Here is a 19,538-nt window from a genome sequence, read left to right as displayed (position 1 = left end):
ATTGCTTTGGCCAGGTGTTTGTCACAGCAACTGGACATCGGCTAATACAAGAAATAACGATATATCTCACAGTACACCCCCTATACAAATCTCTCGGTGCACACCAAAACTCAGTAGCAGCATGTCTCACCACCCAGCATTCCCAAGCAAGCTCCAAGTTACAGCTCTAAAATAAGCGTTTCTTCCGTGAAGATCAGAACAGTGTCCCGGACAGTCAACAAATGAGTCTAGAGACATTTCCACATATGTGTGAGGAAAGACAAGGAACAGATAGCTGCCCACCAGAAGTGCGAAGTACACTTCAAAGCCACACAGAACCAATGATGTCCAACCCAGTTGTGTCTAGCCAACCACTGTAATCTAAGGAGCGTCAGACTCCTGTCTCTCAGCATCCAGTTAATCTTCTGACTCCTGTATTTGAGGTGGGGTATCAAATCAGCTCTGGGATCCCCCCTCCCATTTCAACCAGGTTTTACCTACCTGGTTCTTGGAGTAACTAAAGCAAACCTGAATTAAAGAGTTTGGGGCCAGCAGCTATGTGAGGTGGCTCTGGCCTTCACCTTCCCAGAAGCAAGGCTTCATAACCACCCAGCAAGCAAGTACTAGAAGATTCCAGAGCAAAATGTCTGGGCAATTTTGATTTGACATACCCCTTGTTATTTCCTGGACAATTCTAAACTGATGGACCCTCAATTACTGAATAAGACGGTAGCCTTGGCCAGGCAGTTTCTCCTTGGGTTGAGACAGGTGGTATTTATCAACAAAGGAAAGAAAATCAGGGGAGGGGGAGGAACAAGGAAGCTAACAAAAGCCAGGGTGGTGTTCCCAGGCCTCATTCCCTCCACGCTACAAACCCCGCTGAGGACTAAGAAAGGGATAAATGACCCATTTAGCAGCCTGGGAGATGATGCTTGCGGCTTCAGGGGCCAGAGGGGAGGGGGGGGGTGCTGGTTTACATCACAGATTGCTTGGTGATAGGTGAGCCTCCTTAAAGGCCCTCTTAGCACTGACATATTGATCAAATTATATATAACTACAACACCATTAAATATTTACGCCCTCTGAGGAAGCCTGCTGGAGTCTTTATGCTAGGAAGACTGAGTACAGAAGTGCCTGTGTCTCCACATGACCCCGAAGATCTTGGTCTTACAGAGCAAGAATGGCAAGGCTGGCCTGTAACAAGATGCCTCCTGCGTCGGCCCCTGTGCCCTTCCCATGAGAGGAAGGAACAGTGAGGAGGGCAGAGAGGAAGGAAGTCACAAGGGCCTCCCCAGCCAGAGAGCCTAGGGTTGCTGAGTGGTGACATGACCCTTCTAGGCACTTTCCTGAAAGCAACGGGCCTTCCTTGTTCTTGTAAGAAGTCAGCATGCCAGGCAAGAGTGGGAAGGGCCGAGGAGGAAGGAATTGCAGCCCAGTCTGGAGCCTGCACCCGTCCTGGGGCTGTCCTCCCACTCGGTCTTCCTGAAGCATGGGCGAGGTGAGGGCCAAGGGTACAGCACTGAGGGTTCTTAGAAATGGGGGAGGAAGAACCCCACTCGGTGGGAGAACTGACCCGATGACACCACCCCCCCATGACAACCCCGTCTCTCCCTGGGCTCTTAATACTCCTTAAGACTTTCATTTCTCTAACTCTCACTTTCCATCCATCCAGCTTCCTGTTAACAAGATCCAATAATCTTTAAATATTTGTTCACTTTAATTTCTTGGTTCCCAAACACATTAAATTGCTTGCCTCCCACCCCCTACGAAGGGAGTCAGCTCTCAAAGAGCCTGCTTGTATGGACAGAACAGAGGGGGCTTTTCAGATTACACCTTCCCCCAAGCTGCCCACTCATCCAAGGGATTCCCCCTCCCCTCTCCTCAGTCCTCCCCTTGGATAACCCCCTGTTCCCTCCCCCACCTTCCCAGACTCCACTGGCCAACTCCTGTGAGGAGGAAAATTCTCAATTCATCCCTGTGGGGTTGCCATGGCAACCCCCAGCCACCTAATCCCCCCTTGGAGCATTATGCAAATCTCCCCCTTGCCCCTCAACAGGCTGTAAAAGTCACATTACCCTTGCTGAGGCAGCTCATTAAATTTTGGGGGTCTCCTCACCAGGTCAGGGTTACAAATGAAACCAACTGCTTTGACATTTTGAGGACAGGGGCTCACTGGGAAACCGAGGTAGCATGCGGCAGACTGAGTAGGCGGAAACAGAGTCCTATTCTATTTGCTCTCACGAGCACGGAGCACGTCCCCTCCTTACATAAAAATTCAGAGGGTCAGCGGGTCTCCTTTACTCAAGTAAGTGGAGACATTTCACAGGCCGTGGAAATCAAGTTCAGGCACTTGTCTCACCGTCTACTCGCTCTCAAACCGACTTCTCAGACGGACAGAAAACCTCCCACCTCACGGATGCGGTATGAGGTCCAGAGAGGGCAAGGATTGCTCTCCACATGATGAAAGTAACCAAACCCCCCAGGGCTACAGCCTGATTCTTCCCTTCGGACAGGTGTCTTCTCAACCAGTGCTAGTGAATTCTGGCTCCTGGGGGACAGGAGAGTCAGCAATGCCTGCAAACATTTGTCAGGTCCACAGCAGTGCTGCTGACAACCAACCCAATGGGTAAGAGCCCCGGACCAGGCTGATTTCAACCCAATGCACGCGCTTTTTCTTAAAAGGATTTATATGAACACTTCTGGGCACTGGAACCAAAGCCCAAAGTGGTTCTGAGTCAGGGATCATGATATGGCCCAGGTCAAACAGATGTGGTCCTGATATGACCCTACCAACTGACCACACACAAGTCATCTGACCCCTTCCAACAGCAGTGCACCTGCTTCATGGTGCTGGGGATGGGTCAGACAGAGATACTGCAGGGCTGAACTATGGAGTAAGTGCGCAACAATGAGATGGGCTCAGAGAAGCCTAAGCAGCCCGGCTCTTCCTCTCCTCTTCTTTCCCTTCTCCCTCTCTGAGGCCTTGGAAATTTTGAGGCTCTATCTGTCCCAGTGTGAGAATACCCTGCTGAGACCTGTCTTGTGTGTGGGAGTTCCTGTGCATCCGCGCTCCCATAATCCCCATCGCACCTCCCAAATCCCCAATGTCTAGAAAGCCAGGTGCCACACAGGGCCTAGTGCAACTGGGTTTAAATCAGTTTCAAAGCTCAGTTCTTCAGCCACCACAGGGCTACGTTTCAATTGCTCAACATTCTATGTAGCTAATGGCGACCATGTTGGGCAATGCAAGTACGGCTGTGAAAAGTCTCACAAACACCGCTACTCTACTAGCAGGGAGGATCCTTACCCAGCCTACCACTCGCAAAACCTCACAAAGGACAGCAGTGTTACACTGATAGGGTACAGAAGGTGCAGACAGACATCCATATTTGTAGGACTTCAAAGCCCCCACTCTAGTCATCCAGAGTATCCCATCCCCCACTTCCCAAGCTCCTGGTTCTCCCTCTCTAGAGGACCTGGACTCCTTGCAAGAAACTCCAAATCTGCTGACACCTCCATTCTCACCTACATAAAAAGAGGCTTGTCAGAAACCCTCCCCAATCTTGTAGGCCTGGGAAATGGCCCCAGGCTTTTGACATAGGAGTTTAAGGTGTCTGCAAAGAAGGGGTCTCTTGAGAAGCAGGGTAAGATTCAAGTGAAAGGACAGGGTAGAGGGAAGCTAAAGGCTACAGGGCTCCCCTCCCCCTCTAGGCTATGATATAAAAGCTAGTGTCAAACCCATACAGGAGGACCCTGGCAGCAGACTCCTGTATGGTGACTCCTGCTGGTGACTCTGACTCAAGGAAGTCCTTCACTTCCTACAGGACATAATGTGTGAGGTCCCTAAGACTGGCTGGCAGAAGCAGGAGCTATTCAGAGCTCAATTCCTCCAGGCTGCCCCCGAGTACTTCTACTCTGAGGCAAAGCTAAACTGGGCTGCAGTCTCCTCCTAGGGAGAAACTAAAGAAAGTTGTTTCGCTAGGAAAAATAGTGGTGAGGTCTCAAGACCCTGGTCTAGGCTAAACTGCCCTCCTCTTCCCCTGCCTCCTGAAGCAAAGTGTGTACTGACTGTCTGATCAATGTCCTCAGCTTCAAACCCTGAGTCAAGAAAGACCTTATGGACTGTGGGAGTGGAGGTGGCCTTGATCATTCCTTCTCCTCTCTTTCATTCACATGGCTACTGGACTGGGTGGAGTTCAAAGCTTTTAGTCAGCTGGAAGGAGGTGTCCTGCCTGACCCAGGTTGCACTGCACCGTCCCTTGAGACAGGACCCTGGGGTGGGAAAAAAAACCCTGGCTGACTTTGTGTATCCATCTGAGGGAAGGTGGACCCTTCCAGAGGGTCAAAGTCAGTCTCAGAACTACAAGCAAACAACCAAAACTTGGAAGAGGTTGGAAAGCCAAGATAAAGGCCAAGCCCTAGGAACCCCACCACCAAAAGCCAAGGTAAGGCAAGCCTCAAGTCTTCCTTCAACTCAGTTTCCTCTCACAACCCAGGGCAGTGTCGCCTGGCGCTTCCTCATTCCTATCTCCACACCTCAGCTTTATCACCCCTTCTCCTGCATCATCCCCATCTTCCCCCTCTGACATGATGAGATAGCAAGAAAAACAAACAGAAAATACTTTCCAAATCAAGACGCAGGTCACTGACCACCTCTTTTACAATCAAAGCCCCGGTCAGCATACAACCAGAAAGAGAACCCTTAACAGCAGCCTCCAAGTCTCCTGCAGAATGAGCTGTCACCTCACGGCCAGGCAGGCAGTGAGGCTAAGTCAACACAAAACATTCCTGTTCCTCAGTTCCATGTTCCACACCCCTACACCCTACCACACCCAAATTGACAGGCAAGCCCCCTCCGGGTGCATACAGGACACCTCCACACCCAGTTCTTCAGGTGTCTAATACTCTTGTTCTGGAAGCGAACGCCCCAGCATTTCAGAAGAAAATGCCTCGTCTGCTTGGCAATCAAGCGCTGCAGGAAATCTCAAGTGGCTGTATTACTCTCATCTATGACATTTGCACAATCACCAGTTTTGTGTCCATATGCAAAGATGTAGTAATAGCTACATCTTAGAACTTCAGGCTGTCACTGAAGGAGTGCGTGCGTGCGTGGGTACAGGAAAGGGACCCAGACTCCAATTTTTTGCCAAGACAACTTGGCTATGGAGAGAAGTGAGGACCATTTACAGCCAAACTCCAGGTGCTGACAGGGCTTCCCCTGCTTCTCAGACCTCATTTCCACCCTTCCCATAGCTAGGTTCCTGAGTTCTTACTTTGTCACCCATGGTGGATGAGGTGAAAAGGGGACCCTCTTGACCGGTAAAAATCTCTGGAGTTACCAGAGCTCTCCTCTGGCTCGTACAACCTTACAATTAAGAATACCAGTCCCACTCTACCCACCCTCTTGGTTTCCAGAAAGGCCCCTTAGACCTCAGGGCTCTGCTGAAGGGTGAACCTCCTGGAGTCTGGCCAAATGGGGAGACTCGGCACTCAGGCTGGCTCCAATAGGCTTCCCTATTCTCCATGCCCTTCACAGCAGCCTCTGCACTCAGCCACAGTAGCCCGAATCCCCTAGTCTCTGGCTGACATGCAACATGGCCAGGAAACACAAGGACTTGAAAACTCTACGCCAACCAGCACGAGAGTGTTTGCTCCCTTCCTGAGAAACCTGAGGCTCTGGTGTCAGCAGGGAAAGGGGCTCCTTGTGGGCTTTGAGTCTGAAGTGGATGATGCCTTAAAGCAAGCCCAGTGGATTTCTGCCCCTGCTCTCAGAGTAGATCATTCCTCTTCCGTAAGTTCTCTCAGCCCCAGTGGAGAGGAGCCTTTATTCTGAAAGGCCAGAGAAAGAGAAGGAGCCAAGAGGAGGAGGAGAGGTACAAGAGGAAGGAAGAAAGCATCTTGGATGTGTCTCAGAGAGCATTTGTTGAAAACAAGATATTGTCCCTTTAAGCATATAAAAACAAGGCCCTTGAGCACGCAGTTCTCACTCTGGTACACAATTATGGGTGCTTTCAGCTGTCTAGCACTACTTCAAGTGCGCTCTTAAGCCAGACTGTCAATGGCATGTTGAAAGCTATTTTGCTGGCTGCTATCATTAATAGCAAAGTGGAGAGCCGGGCTGATGAGAATTAAATATGGGGGAGGGGCAGGTCAGACCCAGTCATTACAGAATTACCAGTATGAGAAAGGAGACAATGCCACTTTGGGGAATAGAGTTCAAACCAGAGCAGGATGGTGGGGAAGCAGACAGGGGAGGCTGCACATTCGCAGGGAACATTCCCCACCCCCACCCCCTGCCAGATGGATCAGGGCCAGCCCTGGAGAGCCATATGGGGACAGAGGGAGCCAGTGAGTCGTGAATGTGAGTGGAGAGGCCTTCAGATAATGCTGGGCTGCACAATATCACCACCTTCTCAGTTCTCAAGTGCGGCCCCTGCCCTCCCCCAATCCACTCTTCCCGACTGCAGCTTCCTGAATGTACTTCACGGCCATCCCAGGAGCTGTTGTCACCTGGGAGGAGCTCCGGCTGCTGGCTTCTGCCTTTAACAACTCCCCTCCCACCCTCCCTGTAAGGCCCCACTCAAGTAACAGTCTTCCTACAGGGACATCCTCTGTGACCCGTCTCCACTTTCCCAGGAAGAGTGAAGCAAGTGTCACAGCGGCCACATTAGCGCTTACCTCACCACATCGCAATTACTTATTTAGAGGTCCGATGCCTCAGTGGAGGGAATGGTGTCTTATTCAGCTGTGTAACCAACCCCGGCCCACACCCAGCACATCCCAGACCCCTAATAACCGTTTGGGGAATGGATCCAACTCTCTCATTTTGCTGGTGAGGAGACTGTATGCTGAACCACAGAGAGAGCCTGCAGATCAGCAGGCAACCCACAATTACAACCCCCCACTTCCTTCCCAGGGCTCGGTGCAGTGTAGGTCCACCCACCTGCCCACAACCCAAAGAAGGAAACCCGACGTGTTTACTGAGCACCTATTGGATGGTGTGCTTGGCAAAGGGGCATCCTCCACAGCTCTGACATCGAGGTTCATATTGTGTTGTGCGGGATCACAGGGGCGAGCCCTGGTGAGAGCGGTTTATCGCCTCTGGGCTCCTGGAGTCCCAGGGCTTTATACAGCGATAAAGAAAAACGTTTTCCTATATAGAAAGACCTATATTCTTATATTCCTCGGCCAACTCTCTCCTCCCTTCAACACTGTGGCATCGAGGACCGCGGGAAAAGAGACCCTAAGTAGATGAGACCCTTCCTGGGTGGAGGAGGGAGAGAAGGACTCTTGGTAAGCACACAATCCTGCTTCAGCAGAGCTTATGGAATAGTAGAAGTGGGAGTAGGGTTTCCCAGCAGGCTTCTCTATCTTTATGTAGTCTCAGAGTCGTCTCGGTGGTCAGATGTACAAGGAGGAAAAGACTCAGGGGAAAGCCCTGCTCTGTACTCTACTACAGATGAGGAATCCACTGATGCCAGAGAGGAGAGGTGACCTCAAGGGTTAGGTCACCCTCTAGCTGGACGGGAAGAAGTAAAAAGAGCTTCAGACTTTAGTAATTCCCAAGGTACAGCAAGATGGTACCCTGCTGGGCAGATCCCACAGACCCCATGATTCCAAGGAGGAGCCGCACGCAGCTCATGTCAAAGAAGCTGGGGCATGGGTGAATGAAGGAGCGCCCAGCAAAGACGTAACTTTCACAGCTCAACCCAGATGCCCCACTGCCCTAGCACCAGTGCCTGGATCCCCCATCCTATTGCCACCAAGGTCTGCCAACTTTTTGGCATGGTCTTCTCTCCAGAAAACTGTTGCCTGCAGTCTTCAGTCCTCAGCCCTGTGTAGATGGCCACCTTGTGGCCAGGGTAAAACGGTCAGGGTTTTTAACCGCCCTCACCTCATCTGTGAACCTGCCCTCTGTCTTATTACCAAACACACAATCATTAGTTGTGCAAATAGCTGGCAAATGGGGACAGGACTGTGGACACAGAGCATTCAGCTGACACGGTTATACAACCCCAAATGGGGTACTTTGGACTTTGGTGGAGCCAAGTTTGCAGCCAGAGTCTGGCTGGATAATAGCATGGGGCAAGCGGAGGTAATTAAAGACACAGCAGGCTGCGAGTTACCAAAAGGCTCTGGAGGAGTCCTGGGGTAGGGAAGGCAAGTCTGCAGTAGCAGCATTCGTTCCCACCACCTGTGACTGTGGAAGTCTGGGTAGGCCAGCTCCAGTCTCTGAACCTTCTTCCTCATCCCTGACTTCAAAGGTCTGGATAAGAAGCCAAAGCGCGCACTCTTCCAGCTCCATGTCTCTGGGACTTGTTGGGTTACTGAAAATAGTGGCTGGCTAGTATTGGCATGATGCTGCCCCCAAATCAAAATGCCTCGAGTCAGCTTGCCAAACATCAGTGCTCACCAACAGAGGGTGAAAGGCCAGCCTGCTGGCTTCCCCCAGCACCGTGTCTCAAAGCCACTGCATGACAGTTGCTCTGGAGTCTGTTTCTAAGCTGGCTTTGTCATCTGCTGCTGACACTGGAGCGGCGCTGCAGGAACAAGACGGGAACTGATGAGCCGGTCAGCCATCATCGCCTCCCTGGTCCTCGCTGAATCATCCTTGACACTCTGCCTGGAAGCAGAAGCCTGAGGGAGGTGGTGACCTCTTCAAGTCACAGGCCAGGCCTGTGATTCTGTAATCTTTGCTTTACCATAATTAGGGAGGGAGGCAGAAGAGTAGGAGGACCCATTTATTACTTCTCTGAGATTTGACAGCTTGGAAGAGAGATGGGGGGTGGGGGTGGGGGCAGAAAAACAGCCAGGGACAGAGCCAGCCACAGTGAGTTTAACCTCTCAGTAAAATAAAAACGGGCTGGACGTACCTCATCAGCTGCCCTCTGTCAATACTAGGGACCATCTGGCAGAAGGAAAGGTTCTCAGCTAATTGGTATTTCCCATGGAACCAGTGAAGGAGAGCTTTTAAAAAAATATGTGGTGGTGGTGAAGTGTGTTTGTGTGTGTGTGTGTGTGTGTGTGTGTGTGTGTGTGTGTGTGTAGGTTGAGGATAACCAGACACACGTTTCCCAAGGTGCTAGCTCTGTAGACCATCTATTATATAAAAGTACATACAGTCCCCACCCCCACCCCTACTCGCTTAAAGATGAAGATTCCAGCCTGTTTGTTCCAGGCAGATGTAATCACACAGTCAAGTCTAGAGGGCAGGACACTGCATGAATAATTCAAGCACTCCAGTCACTTGATTGTGTGTGCAGATAAAACACCAGTCAACCGCTAAACAGGTCAGCTGATAAACTTGTTTGCTCAGGCCTAACCACCATCCGCCAAATGCACCCGAGACCCACACTACAATTAGTGGCAGGGTTTTCTTCTACAAAACCTTGCAAGCCTAGGGAGTGGCCAGCACGCCATTAGGTCAGGGTGGATTGCTTCCCAGTCAGGGTTTCTCCACCTCTTTGCCTCTTTGTTCCTACACAGCCACAGGGTGAGTTCACCCAACCCAGAGACTGCTCAGCCTGCCTTCATGCTGGGAAGGGGCTGGAAGGCAAAGGTGAGGCACCTGGAGCAAAGAGCTCAGCTCTACAGCCCTGAGGCTCTGAAAGAAGCCCCTAGGGTCTTGCCGTGCTGGCTTCCTGGATGCCTTGCTTTCCCCGGCTGTAAAAAGGAGGGCAAAGATCCCTCTACCCCACCACTGGCAGCTGAGAGGGTTAAAGGCAATGTGGACAGATCTCAGGCATTCTCTCATCTTAGAACCCTGTGTGAGGAATGGCCAGACATCCCAGAGGAACACAGCCGCTCTGTCTAAGTCCCACCACCAAGAGTATGGAGATGCTTAGCTCTTCTGAGTTCATAGCATCCCCAGGGCTCGGAATAGCTTTGCTCTGCCAGCCAAGGTGACTGCTTTGTGCCAAACAACCATGTATTCAGAAGAGGGCAACACCACCCATGCAGTCCTCAACATGCAAGGACATATTACACCTTAATTAGAAGCTCTTACAACAACAACTACTGCTATAAATTTTGAACCTGGGTGCAATTACCCTCTTTAAAACACGCCCAAGATACTATTCACAAAGGAGGGGGAGGACTGGAGAAAGGGAGGAAGTGGCAGTACCTTGCACTTTACATAAATCCCCCCCCCACAGTCCTTAAAACACCCGAGACACCACCACCACCACCAGTTCTACCTAGGAGGAGGCAAAAGCCATTTTTGGCCTATCCTCCCCAGAACCTTCTTTACAGATAAAGCAAAGACTGTTTATTATTTCTGTGGGCCAAGAATTCAAAATGTGGTAGCCTCCATGTGTGCACGCCTGGGGAACCAATTCCTCAGGAAACCACAGCCGGCTTCCCACTTCGTTCACTAAATGCTGATCCGTCTCTGGCTACCCTTCACCCAACAGCAGGCCTCCCTACAGGAAGGGAAAAGAAACCAGATTCAAAAGGGTCTATAAGAAGCCACTGGAGCGGGCAGGAATCTGCACACTTCCCCTCAGGGTCACCTGCCCTTCTCACCTGCCCTGGGCCCTGCCCCCTTTAAAGAGCAAAATTTAAACCTTGTAAATGACTGTTAATTTAGAGCAGAAAATCCCATTCAAGTCACGGTCACCAAAGGCTAGAATGAGTCAACAGCCTTCTGAGATTTCAAGAACACCAATTGTTAAAAAGAACAACCGGCCTGCACCATTATACGTGCCAAGTCGAGGCTAATCGTCCGCCAAGCCAAATTATAGGCAGCCTCTCCTTGGAACACAAATAGACAAACAGGCCTCTCCCACAGCCTGGCCTAGCTCAGGACTAGCTACTGATATGCTGGAGATAAAGAGTGTTTGTATTTGCTGGGTTTGAGGTATACTGTTATTAGAAGGGTGACAATGTGAGGTAGTTTACATATCCATCAAAGGGTACCACACTAGCTAAACTGGTTTGACTTCAGGATTACAAAGCTGAGCTCAACTGCCAGCCCGTCTCAAAAGGCCTGGTGAGGCTGGCCCCTGGGCAAGTTACTTCACCTCTGGGCTTCAGCTTCCTCCTGTGAAATGGGACACAGCTGCCTTCAAATAGAGAGAGTTGAGAAACCCGCTCCTCAGTGCAAGGCAAGAGGATTGCATTTCACTCTGGCTTTAAGTTTTTAGGCCGTTAGTGGCTCCATTCCCTTACATTTCGACAGCTCAGCCTGGCTTTGAAGGCCCGCAGAGTGTAATCTTATCAAGACAGTGCATCTCTCTCTCTCTCTCTCTCTCTCTCTCTCTTTGCAAGAAAAAGAACAGAAAATGGGGGGAGGCATGGAACTCTACCTATATTTCCTTTTTGAGAATTTTACATTAAAACAGATAAAAGCAGACAGCCAACTCTCTTACCTCCAGGAGTCACTCAGATCCTGGGGGACCCACTAGACAACTTTCCCATAGGTCTTTGGTCCTTTATCTACCCAGATCCCAGATCAGGCCTAAGTTCACAAACGCTAAAAGCTCAGCCCAAGCCAGCAAAGCCCAGGCACCAGGCATTCATTGAACGAATCCACTGAACATTTACCCTTCAAGGCCGAGTGGGAAAACCAAAAGACCCAGGCTCGTTTTCAAACGGGAGGACACCCCTCCAAAGAAATCACACCTCTTATAATTTAAACATATATTATTTATATATAAAAAGGAAAGCACTTACCTGCTTGTGCATTTCGATATTCAAGCCGTAGGACATCTCATAGTACTACAAAATTAAAAAAAAGGGGGGGGGGTCATCAACAGGCAACACAAGGACTTGTCTCATTTAGCCCCTCCCCCCACAAGGCTTCAGAGAAACCATTCATTGGGTCCAAAGCCACTAAAGTCCACCCACCCACAAAGGCAGCCTGTGGAGGTGTGAAAGCTGAGAGTGGGAAGTGACCAAGTGTTCCTCTCCACTCAAGAGAACACTGTACACAAAAAATAAGACAAGCAGGGCCTCCCCTCCCACAGGCACCCCATGTGCCATATATATGCTGTTTATACAAGGTGCGGGCTCTACAGGGAATGCTGTACACCGCCTCCTCTCGTCCTCTGAGGGTTGTTTAGCACTGGGTAGAAGGTCTCTTCTGTGGGAAACCTGCTGCCAGCCTGCCCTTAAGTGGCTCCCATACCCGGGTACTCCCAAATGAAAGATGTCGACTTGAACTCAGGGTTAAAAGATGATCTAACTGGGGGAGGAGGGCCAGACTCCCAACTGAGGAAATCTTGAGGAGGGGACACAGAGGCAGAGGGCTTTAAACAGCTCCTCCAATCTAGAAAAACTCTGGGTTGGGCAGGCGCTTCTGTCCCATTCTAGCTAGGATCCCAGCTGCCAAACAAAAGTTTCCGAACACTCCCAAGAGGCCTCCAGAAGGGATTTTTATACAACTCTGACACCGGCTCATCCAACTCTTGTGTTACTAACCAGTTTAAGGCAACCAGCCCTCTGGGAAACCTTCAAAACACAACTGACATGCTCTTTACAAAGGTGGCCAGTAATGTGGGTTTGTTTCTCTTTCTGCCCGGGCTCCAAGTGGCAGGGAAGAGGAAGCCGAAGAAGAGAGCCCTTCAGGGGACTGTCCTGAAGCTGGGCCTAGCTCTGGCCTTCGACTGTCCCAGCTGGACCCTAAGCCTGGGTGCCCTGCCCTGCCCTCCCTTCTCCCTGCAGCGGGTTGCCTCTCACCATCACATAATGGCGCTGCATCTCTGTCTTCTCGTTCGCCAGCTTGTCGTACTCCACTTTGAGGCTGTGAGGGCAAGAGAAGGCTCTCAGTCCTGGTGCTTACATGGTCCCCTTCGAGACCCGGACCCTAGGGACTCACAGAGCCACTTCACTTGCCCGGCACTCTGAGTACCCCCATTATCCAGCATCCTCAGGACAGTGGGAATGGGTGCCTACCACCCGGAGCCTGGCCGTACCAACTCCAAACTTCTCTTGATCTGACGAGGGGACTCGCCTCGGCCACGCGGGGGCGGGCCCGGACGCTGGCGCAAGACCCCGACCCTCGACAGGACGGGCTTTGGGAGCTGGGCGACTGCGGAACGCAAAGGGTTAAGGCTGTGCGCTCCGAGAGGGGAAACAAAAGGCGGAGGCCCTGCGGCCCCGCAGTCGGGGGTCGACGTCCCCTTCGGGCCCTGCGGGGGGTAGCAGGAGCGCGCCAGGCCGCCCTCCACGTCAGCCCGGGCCCACCCCCCACCCGCCTTACCTGTGATACTGAGCTTGCAGGAACTGGAATTCGTCTTTGATCCTGTCACAGGACTCGGCCACAGTGAATTTAAATCCTGGCTGCCCGGGTTGATGGGGTGCCTGGAGCCCACAAGGACGACATAGGGGAGAGGAGTGGGCACATCAGAAGGGCTCCACGCGGCCCCGTGCATCCGCTGGGTCCCTGGCCCCTCCCCGCCGGGAGCCACCGGCAAGGCCACCACCCCACAGCCCAGAACCTTCCCAGCAAGTTTTTCAACGCTCTCCCGACAGGACCGGGAAGCGGGCATATCGACCACCCCCAAAGCCAGAAGGGCTCCCGTGGCCAAGTGCCGAGGGAGCGAGTTGGAAGACTTAGGAGAGGGGCCCAGGGCGGGAGCCCACGTTCCCCTCCAACGCAGGCCGCCCGGGCCACTCGAGCGCAATTACCCTTGGCTCTCTACGGCGCCCCCACCCACCCAGCCCCTTTGTGTGAGCGCACACACACGCGCGCGCACCATAAAGGTAGCAACAAGCAAAATGGAGGTGCTAGATAAACTGCCTCGTTTACCCTGCCATGATAGATGCTTAAATAAGCCTACTTGCAATTACTCACCGGATGTCTGCCTTGCGGATACATGGCAGGGAGGGGTCGCGATTCCGAGAGCTTGGAAGCGCTGAGAGCCCGAGCCGGGGACGTGCGGGGGAGGGGGGAGGCGAGCCCGAGCGGGGGGCGGCCGGGGAACCGAGAGCTCGCCCCCGGCCCCCCCAGCCCGCTCTCGCAGCGAAATCCCAGAGTCGGGCGTGCGCCCCAAGTGCAGACAAAGAGCGGCGGAGCGAGCGGCAAAGTCGTCGGCGGGCTCGCGCTTTGTGCGCCTAAGGCTCGGCCGGCTGCGGCCGGCCACCTTCCCCCGGCTGCGTGGACAGTGTCAGAAGCCGGGTCTGCGTGGACATCATCGGCTCCCTGGCAGCTCCAGAGCAGGATCCCGAGGCCCGGAGGTTGGGGGGTGGGTTTCTCTTGTCCCCTCACGGGTCAATCAGCACGATGAGGCTGGAGGGGGGGGGGCGCGTCTGGGCAGCTCGGAGCATCCGGGGCGCGCGGGTCAAATCCCAGAGGCGGTCGGGCCCGGAGTCGCGGGGAGAAGAAAAAGGAAGCAGGCCACCGAGGTGACGGCTTGAGGACCGTGGGTGAGGGCTAGAGCCCAGCGAGGGCGCTTCGACGCCCCCCCCTCCCCTCGGAGAAGAGAGCCTGCTGCTCTGTCTGCTCCAGCCGCCGCCGCCAGTCCTTCCCAGGGCCGAGGAGGAACTCCGGGTTAGTCGGTGCAAATAATGGGCCGTGGCATCCTAACTCCAGCCGGCATAGGAAGCCTCGGCGAAGGGGTCTTCTTTGCTCTCAAGTGAATCGGCTGCGTCTCCGGCGGGGAGCGGTCGGCGTCCCTGCTGCCTAGGAGCGCGCAGGCTGGAGAGCACCGGAGGGGGAGACGTAGCCTGAGCCCGGGAGCTCTGCGGCTTCTTTCCTTCCTCCCAGCCTGGCTCTCCTCTCCGCGCCCCGCCAAACCCCCAAAACACACAAACACACGCACTCAACACACACACGTACACGCACTCAAAAAAAAAAAAAAAGTGGCTCGGACCTGCGGATACCACACACAGACAGGCGAAGGGGGCCGAGCACGAGGTCTGAACTGCCGCGAGAGCAGTTCCAAATAGGGACTGAAAAGTAACAAAATAATGTGGCGGCTTCGCCTAGCGTTGGCCAATGGGAATGCGAGGCTCCCACGTGGGGCCACGGGACTCGGACTGCGACTGGGCGCCGCCGGGCGCGACGTCACAATGCCCTCTTGTGTCTAAAACTATGCATGAAAAGTAGCAATCAGGCCCTACCCGCTGGTGACTTTCGCTTGGGAGTGAAAAACAGCGCTCCTCACATCAGGAATTAACCGAAAGACATATAATAAATAGATATATATTATAGTCCTGGGCAGCTAGGTTTTTTTCCTCTTTTTTTTTCCCACGATCTAGTAGCAAATAATTATTTGGCGGGAGGGGAGAAAGAGAAAACGAATAACAACAAAAGGGGGAAAAAGGACAAGCTGTACAATCCTTAAAACCTGTGGCTGGTAGTAATGGATCAGTTGATTCTGCAGAGGCGGCGAACGATTGCTCCCCTCTAATCTCATTAGGGTTGCAAAGCAGCCCAATTAGATACTATAAAACAAACAGAATCACTTTGTCAGTTTAATGTTTTCACTTCAAAAGATTTAGGACCGATAAAATGCTGGCTCCCAAAGTTACCTCCGACCTCTAAGACTGTTCTCCAAACTGAGTTTCTCTTTCTTTTATCCGTTTCTGTCCCCTCTCCCACCCTTGGGCGCCCTGCTTTTCTCCTTTGTTCATTCGCCCTTCTTCTCAGAAAGCCAAATAAACAGCGCCTCTGATGCACGGCGGCTGCCGGCGAGGGGGAAGTCTGAGAACTCTGGCTTGGCGGGCCGCGCAGATGGAAGGGCCCGGCTGTCTGCGGACAACTGGCTCAGTAGTGCGGCTAGCCCCACTTGGGGCTTTTGCCCTTTGGGGACAGCTACATCCTGGCCGCAGCCTTGCCAAGGCGGTTTCCTCAGCTGTGCTCCGGGCCCGAGATGGTGAAGAAGGGAATGCACGAAGTTGGGGCCCTCCCGGCTACGACCCTGAGTCCCGACCCCGTTTCTTGGCCTGCTGGTCTGCCCGGGCACATGCGTCGACAGCCACCCGTAGAAGAGCGACTGCGAGCCTGGAGTGGCCACGGTCACCAGCCTCGACACCCAAGGAGGAATAAACATTCGACTCTGGGGCCCAACTAAATGCTCGCAGACAAGGGTCACGTCGGGGCACACTGCCCACCCTATGTCCTCGGGCCTCGGAGAGGCAACGCCGAGTGGGCCGCCCAGGTGTCCTCGGGTCCCTCCCCGCTTTCCCACCGAGCTTGCACGCAAGCATACACTCCTGGCCCGCTGCGGGCGCGCGCGCCTCGCGCGCCCCCGGAATCTATATTTTCCCCTCATTAGGAGCCTGAGTTTCGCGTTTGCATCTTAATGAGTAGCTGGGAGCGCGCGGGGACCTCCACGTGAGCGGCCGCCCCGAGATGGAGCCTCTCAGAGCCCGCTCAGGCCTCGACCGCGCTCCCCTCTTCATTTATTTATTCTCCTAAATAAAAACATAAATCGTGTACGATGCGCACCGAAAAGGGGAGGGGGGGCAGGGAGAAGCCTAGCTCGACAGATGCGAGCATCTGGCCAAAGCATCCATTAGTCTCAAAATGGCTCCTCTTTGGAGCTTCCCTCTCCCCTCCCCCTTCTCTGCCCTCCCCCTTACGTCACGGGTGGGCGCACCCGCTTCCTACCCGGCCCGCCCCTTTCTCGCTCCGGCCCCCACGTGGGGCGCGCCGGCCACACCCCCGAGCAAGTCTAGAAACCAATCACAGACCAGCAAAGAGACTCTCGACTAGTAATTGGTGGAGATTCCGGGAGCTGTCAGTCCTTGGCCGGAGCTGTCAGTCAAAACCACGAGGGGTGGGGGAGCGCTGACAAATGCCGAGGCTTCTGAGCCTCCCGCTTGCAAATAGTGCTTGGAATGGCTGCTTAATTAGCTTTGAATGGCTTTTCCTTCCAGCTCAAACAATCTGTCACTACCATGTGGTATAAAGGAGCCATGCATAAAAAAGTAAGCAGAGGCTAAATATCAATTTGATTTTGTGTATCAAAGGAATATTTTATTTTTCTCCCTAGTAATGAAACGTATCAATTTAAATAATAAAAGGTAAAAACACACACACAAACCCTGAAAAAAAAGAAGAAAAAGGAAAGAAAGAAAGAAAGAAAAAAAGAAAGAAAATCAAAACCCAAACTCCACGATGTTCCGACTCCTGCGCACGTCTGAAATAGGTAATTTCTATGGGCCGCGTTCAGGAAGTCTGAGATTCTCCCTCTCCACCGCCCCCCTTTAAACTTGCATTTAGTTTTTTTGTCCTGGTCCTAGGAGTGCTGGGGGAGGGGTGTCAAGGGGAGGAGAGGTGAGGTTGGGGAGAAAGGAGAACTTTAAAGGGATCTCTTTGAAGCTGCTAATCAAAGTGCAGGGGTTTTAAGACCCCTTAAACTGGGGGTCCTACAGCAGGTCTTGATTTGGGAGCCGAGAAGAGAGGGGGGAGATAGCGGGTGTGCTTGTCGCCCAGATTTATTAAACACAATGCCTTCAAGATGCCCAAGCCAAGGCGCCTTACTCGGCCCCGCTCTTCTCAGTCTCCCTTCGGACTGGCTCGGATGGCGCCCTCCTGCTGGCGGCAGCCGATGCCTTGGGCTTTCAGGTCGAGTCTACGCGAACTGTGTACAGAAAAGCGCCGCAGCTCTGTCTCCCGTCTCCGGGTCTCCTGCCAGGGCAGTGGTGCTCCCAAGGACCCTACTAGTCAGCGTGAGCTGGTGCAAGGCAGACTCCACATTGAGTTCTCCTGTGAACCCAGGCGCCAGCACCGGGCCTGCCACACGGAGGATGAGCGTGATGGATGCGGTTTTGCCGAGCGCCGCCCCCGCGGCAGAGCCGAACTGCAGCAGCGCTCCCCACAGTGAGGAAGGACAGCCCTTGAACGTTTAATAGGTACAAACCAGGCCATGGTTACCCACTACGTCCTCACTTCACTCCCAAGGCCTGGCTGACGGCCCGTCTTATAGGGTAGAAGAGAGGCTGGAAACAAATACACAAAAAAGCTTAGCAATAGGCCGCGAGCTAGGCAGAGAGGTTAGAATTGGAATCCAGGACAGCTAGATTCACCGCCAAACTCAGAAACTCCTTTGTTTGTGCAAGCTGAATTTATATAAGCATTTACTGAAAGGCATTCATTCACTCACTAATTCATTCATTCTTTCGTTCTATTCCTCTCTTATGGTGTAGTTGATGAGACTCTGGCTCCCAGTTCGCCCTATCACCTCGGCTCTTTTTCCCCCCTTCGTCTGTGTTACCAGAACCCAGAAACCGAAAGGGAGCAGAGCCCTCGGGTAACTAGGTTCAGGTCCCTTAAGCTCAAATCTCGCTACTACTCAGAACCGTCACCCCCATGCCACCCCACAAATCTTGTAAGAAATGAGCTTATTTTATGCTAGAGAAAGATGCACACAACACACTGTCCGAAGCGCTTGACAATTATTTTAAAGAAGGGGGGGACTGAAGAAAAAGACTTCAAACAGCTCTGTCTCCAGTTCTAATTGGAAGCGTTTCAACTGTTTATGTTACAAGAAGTGTCAGGGTCATTTGCTACCGGAGAGCTGACTTTTCATTGGCTGCTTAATTGAGTACCTCGGAGTCCACCCCACGTGGGAGAGGAATTCCTGGCACATTAAAAAAAAAAAAGTCACACGGTGAGATGGAAAGCCCGGGATGGATCTGCAGCAGCGGAGGGCCCCCAGCTCCTCTTTTGGGATGTAGGATGATTGTGGGAACTTGGGGTGGGCACAGAGATGCTTCTTTGTTTCCTTAAAAATAAATCCAAAACGCGTTAGATGAGTGTTATATGTTTTTCTCCGGAATTAAGAAAACTGCCTCTGGCTAGCCACCAGACTGTGGCCTGTTCTTTGAGGAACTGATCTCAAGGCCCAGGGTGGGGTTGTAAACCTCCCCTCCTGTCATTCCCAACCCCCAGCAGCTACTGGTCCGGATTTTTGGGAAGCCTCTTGTTGGAGCTAGCCAAAGAAGAGAGTCTTCTCCCTCAAGGCCAACCACCTCTCTTTGGTTGATTCTGTGGTTCCCTTCCTTTGATTTGTTCATTGCTAGAGCAAGTTTGTACCCCCCAACTACCCCCCCCACACCCCCCTACCTCCATCCGTCAGTAATCCCAGATCTTCCTCTACAAGCTAGCGTCTCACTGTGGGGCCAGAAGGGGAATTTGTTATTTGTTTAACAAACTTAACACAGTGCTCACTCTGCACTAGATTCCAGTCTAAGCGCTGGGCAAATATTAACAAGTTTAATCCTCACCCAAAGAATGAGGGCAGTGCCGCTGATGTCACCCCCACCGAGCAGATGGGCAATTGATACTACTCCGTAGTACAATGACTTCCTCAAGGTCATTCTGGGGGTTGATGAACTTGAATCCAGGCAACTCAACTCCAGAGTCCACAACTTAATGACACTTGCCCTGCCAGTCAGGGCTACAAGAAGAGCTCAGCTCACTTCAGCAAAGAGGGCTGAGGCTCCTGGTGGTGAAGGGACTTCCCACAGTCTCTTAAACCCTCTTCCCACTCTCTAGCTGGGTCAAGCTTTGTGACTTTGGGGCACTTGTGAACTCTTTCTAAGCTTCTATTTCCTCTTCTGTTGAGTGAAGAGAATAGCCCTGCCCACCTTGGAGTATTGAGTCCCAG

At 52.6% G+C, this 19,538-nt stretch overlaps 1 protein-coding gene across 18 annotated transcripts in view; it reads right to left on the bottom strand.

Moving 5' to 3' along the window:
• Nucleotides 1–15,127, bottom strand: part of Tle3 (TLE family member 3, transcriptional corepressor) — a 45,899-nt gene extending 30,772 nt beyond the window's left edge. For 13 of the 18 annotated variants that reach the window (XM_008766347.4, XM_006243214.5, XM_006243213.5 and 10 more), the window contains exons 1-4: nucleotides 13,775–15,127; nucleotides 13,181–13,281; nucleotides 12,658–12,721; nucleotides 11,653–11,697 (exon numbers count right to left, since the gene is read on the bottom strand). In XM_008766347.4, coding sequence (XP_008764569.1) covers nucleotides 11,653–11,697; nucleotides 12,658–12,721; nucleotides 13,181–13,281; nucleotides 13,775–13,798 — 234 coding nt within the window. In that variant the 5' untranslated portion in view covers nucleotides 13,799–15,127. The remainder of the gene's footprint in view (nucleotides 1–11,652; nucleotides 11,698–12,657; nucleotides 12,722–13,180; nucleotides 13,282–13,774) is intronic. The other 5 variants (XM_006243211.5, XM_063266232.1, XM_063266233.1 and 2 more) reach the window with 3 other exon arrangements.
• Nucleotides 15,128–19,538: the final 4,411 nt, after the last annotated feature.

This window comes from Rattus norvegicus, chromosome 8 (assembly GCF_036323735.1).
Source record: "Rattus norvegicus strain BN/NHsdMcwi chromosome 8, GRCr8, whole genome shotgun sequence".
In the NCBI taxonomy this organism is placed as follows: domain Eukaryota; kingdom Metazoa; phylum Chordata; class Mammalia; order Rodentia; family Muridae; genus Rattus; species Rattus norvegicus.
The sequence above is the reverse complement of the archived record's forward strand: the minus strand, read 5'-3'. Positions and strand labels throughout refer to the sequence as shown.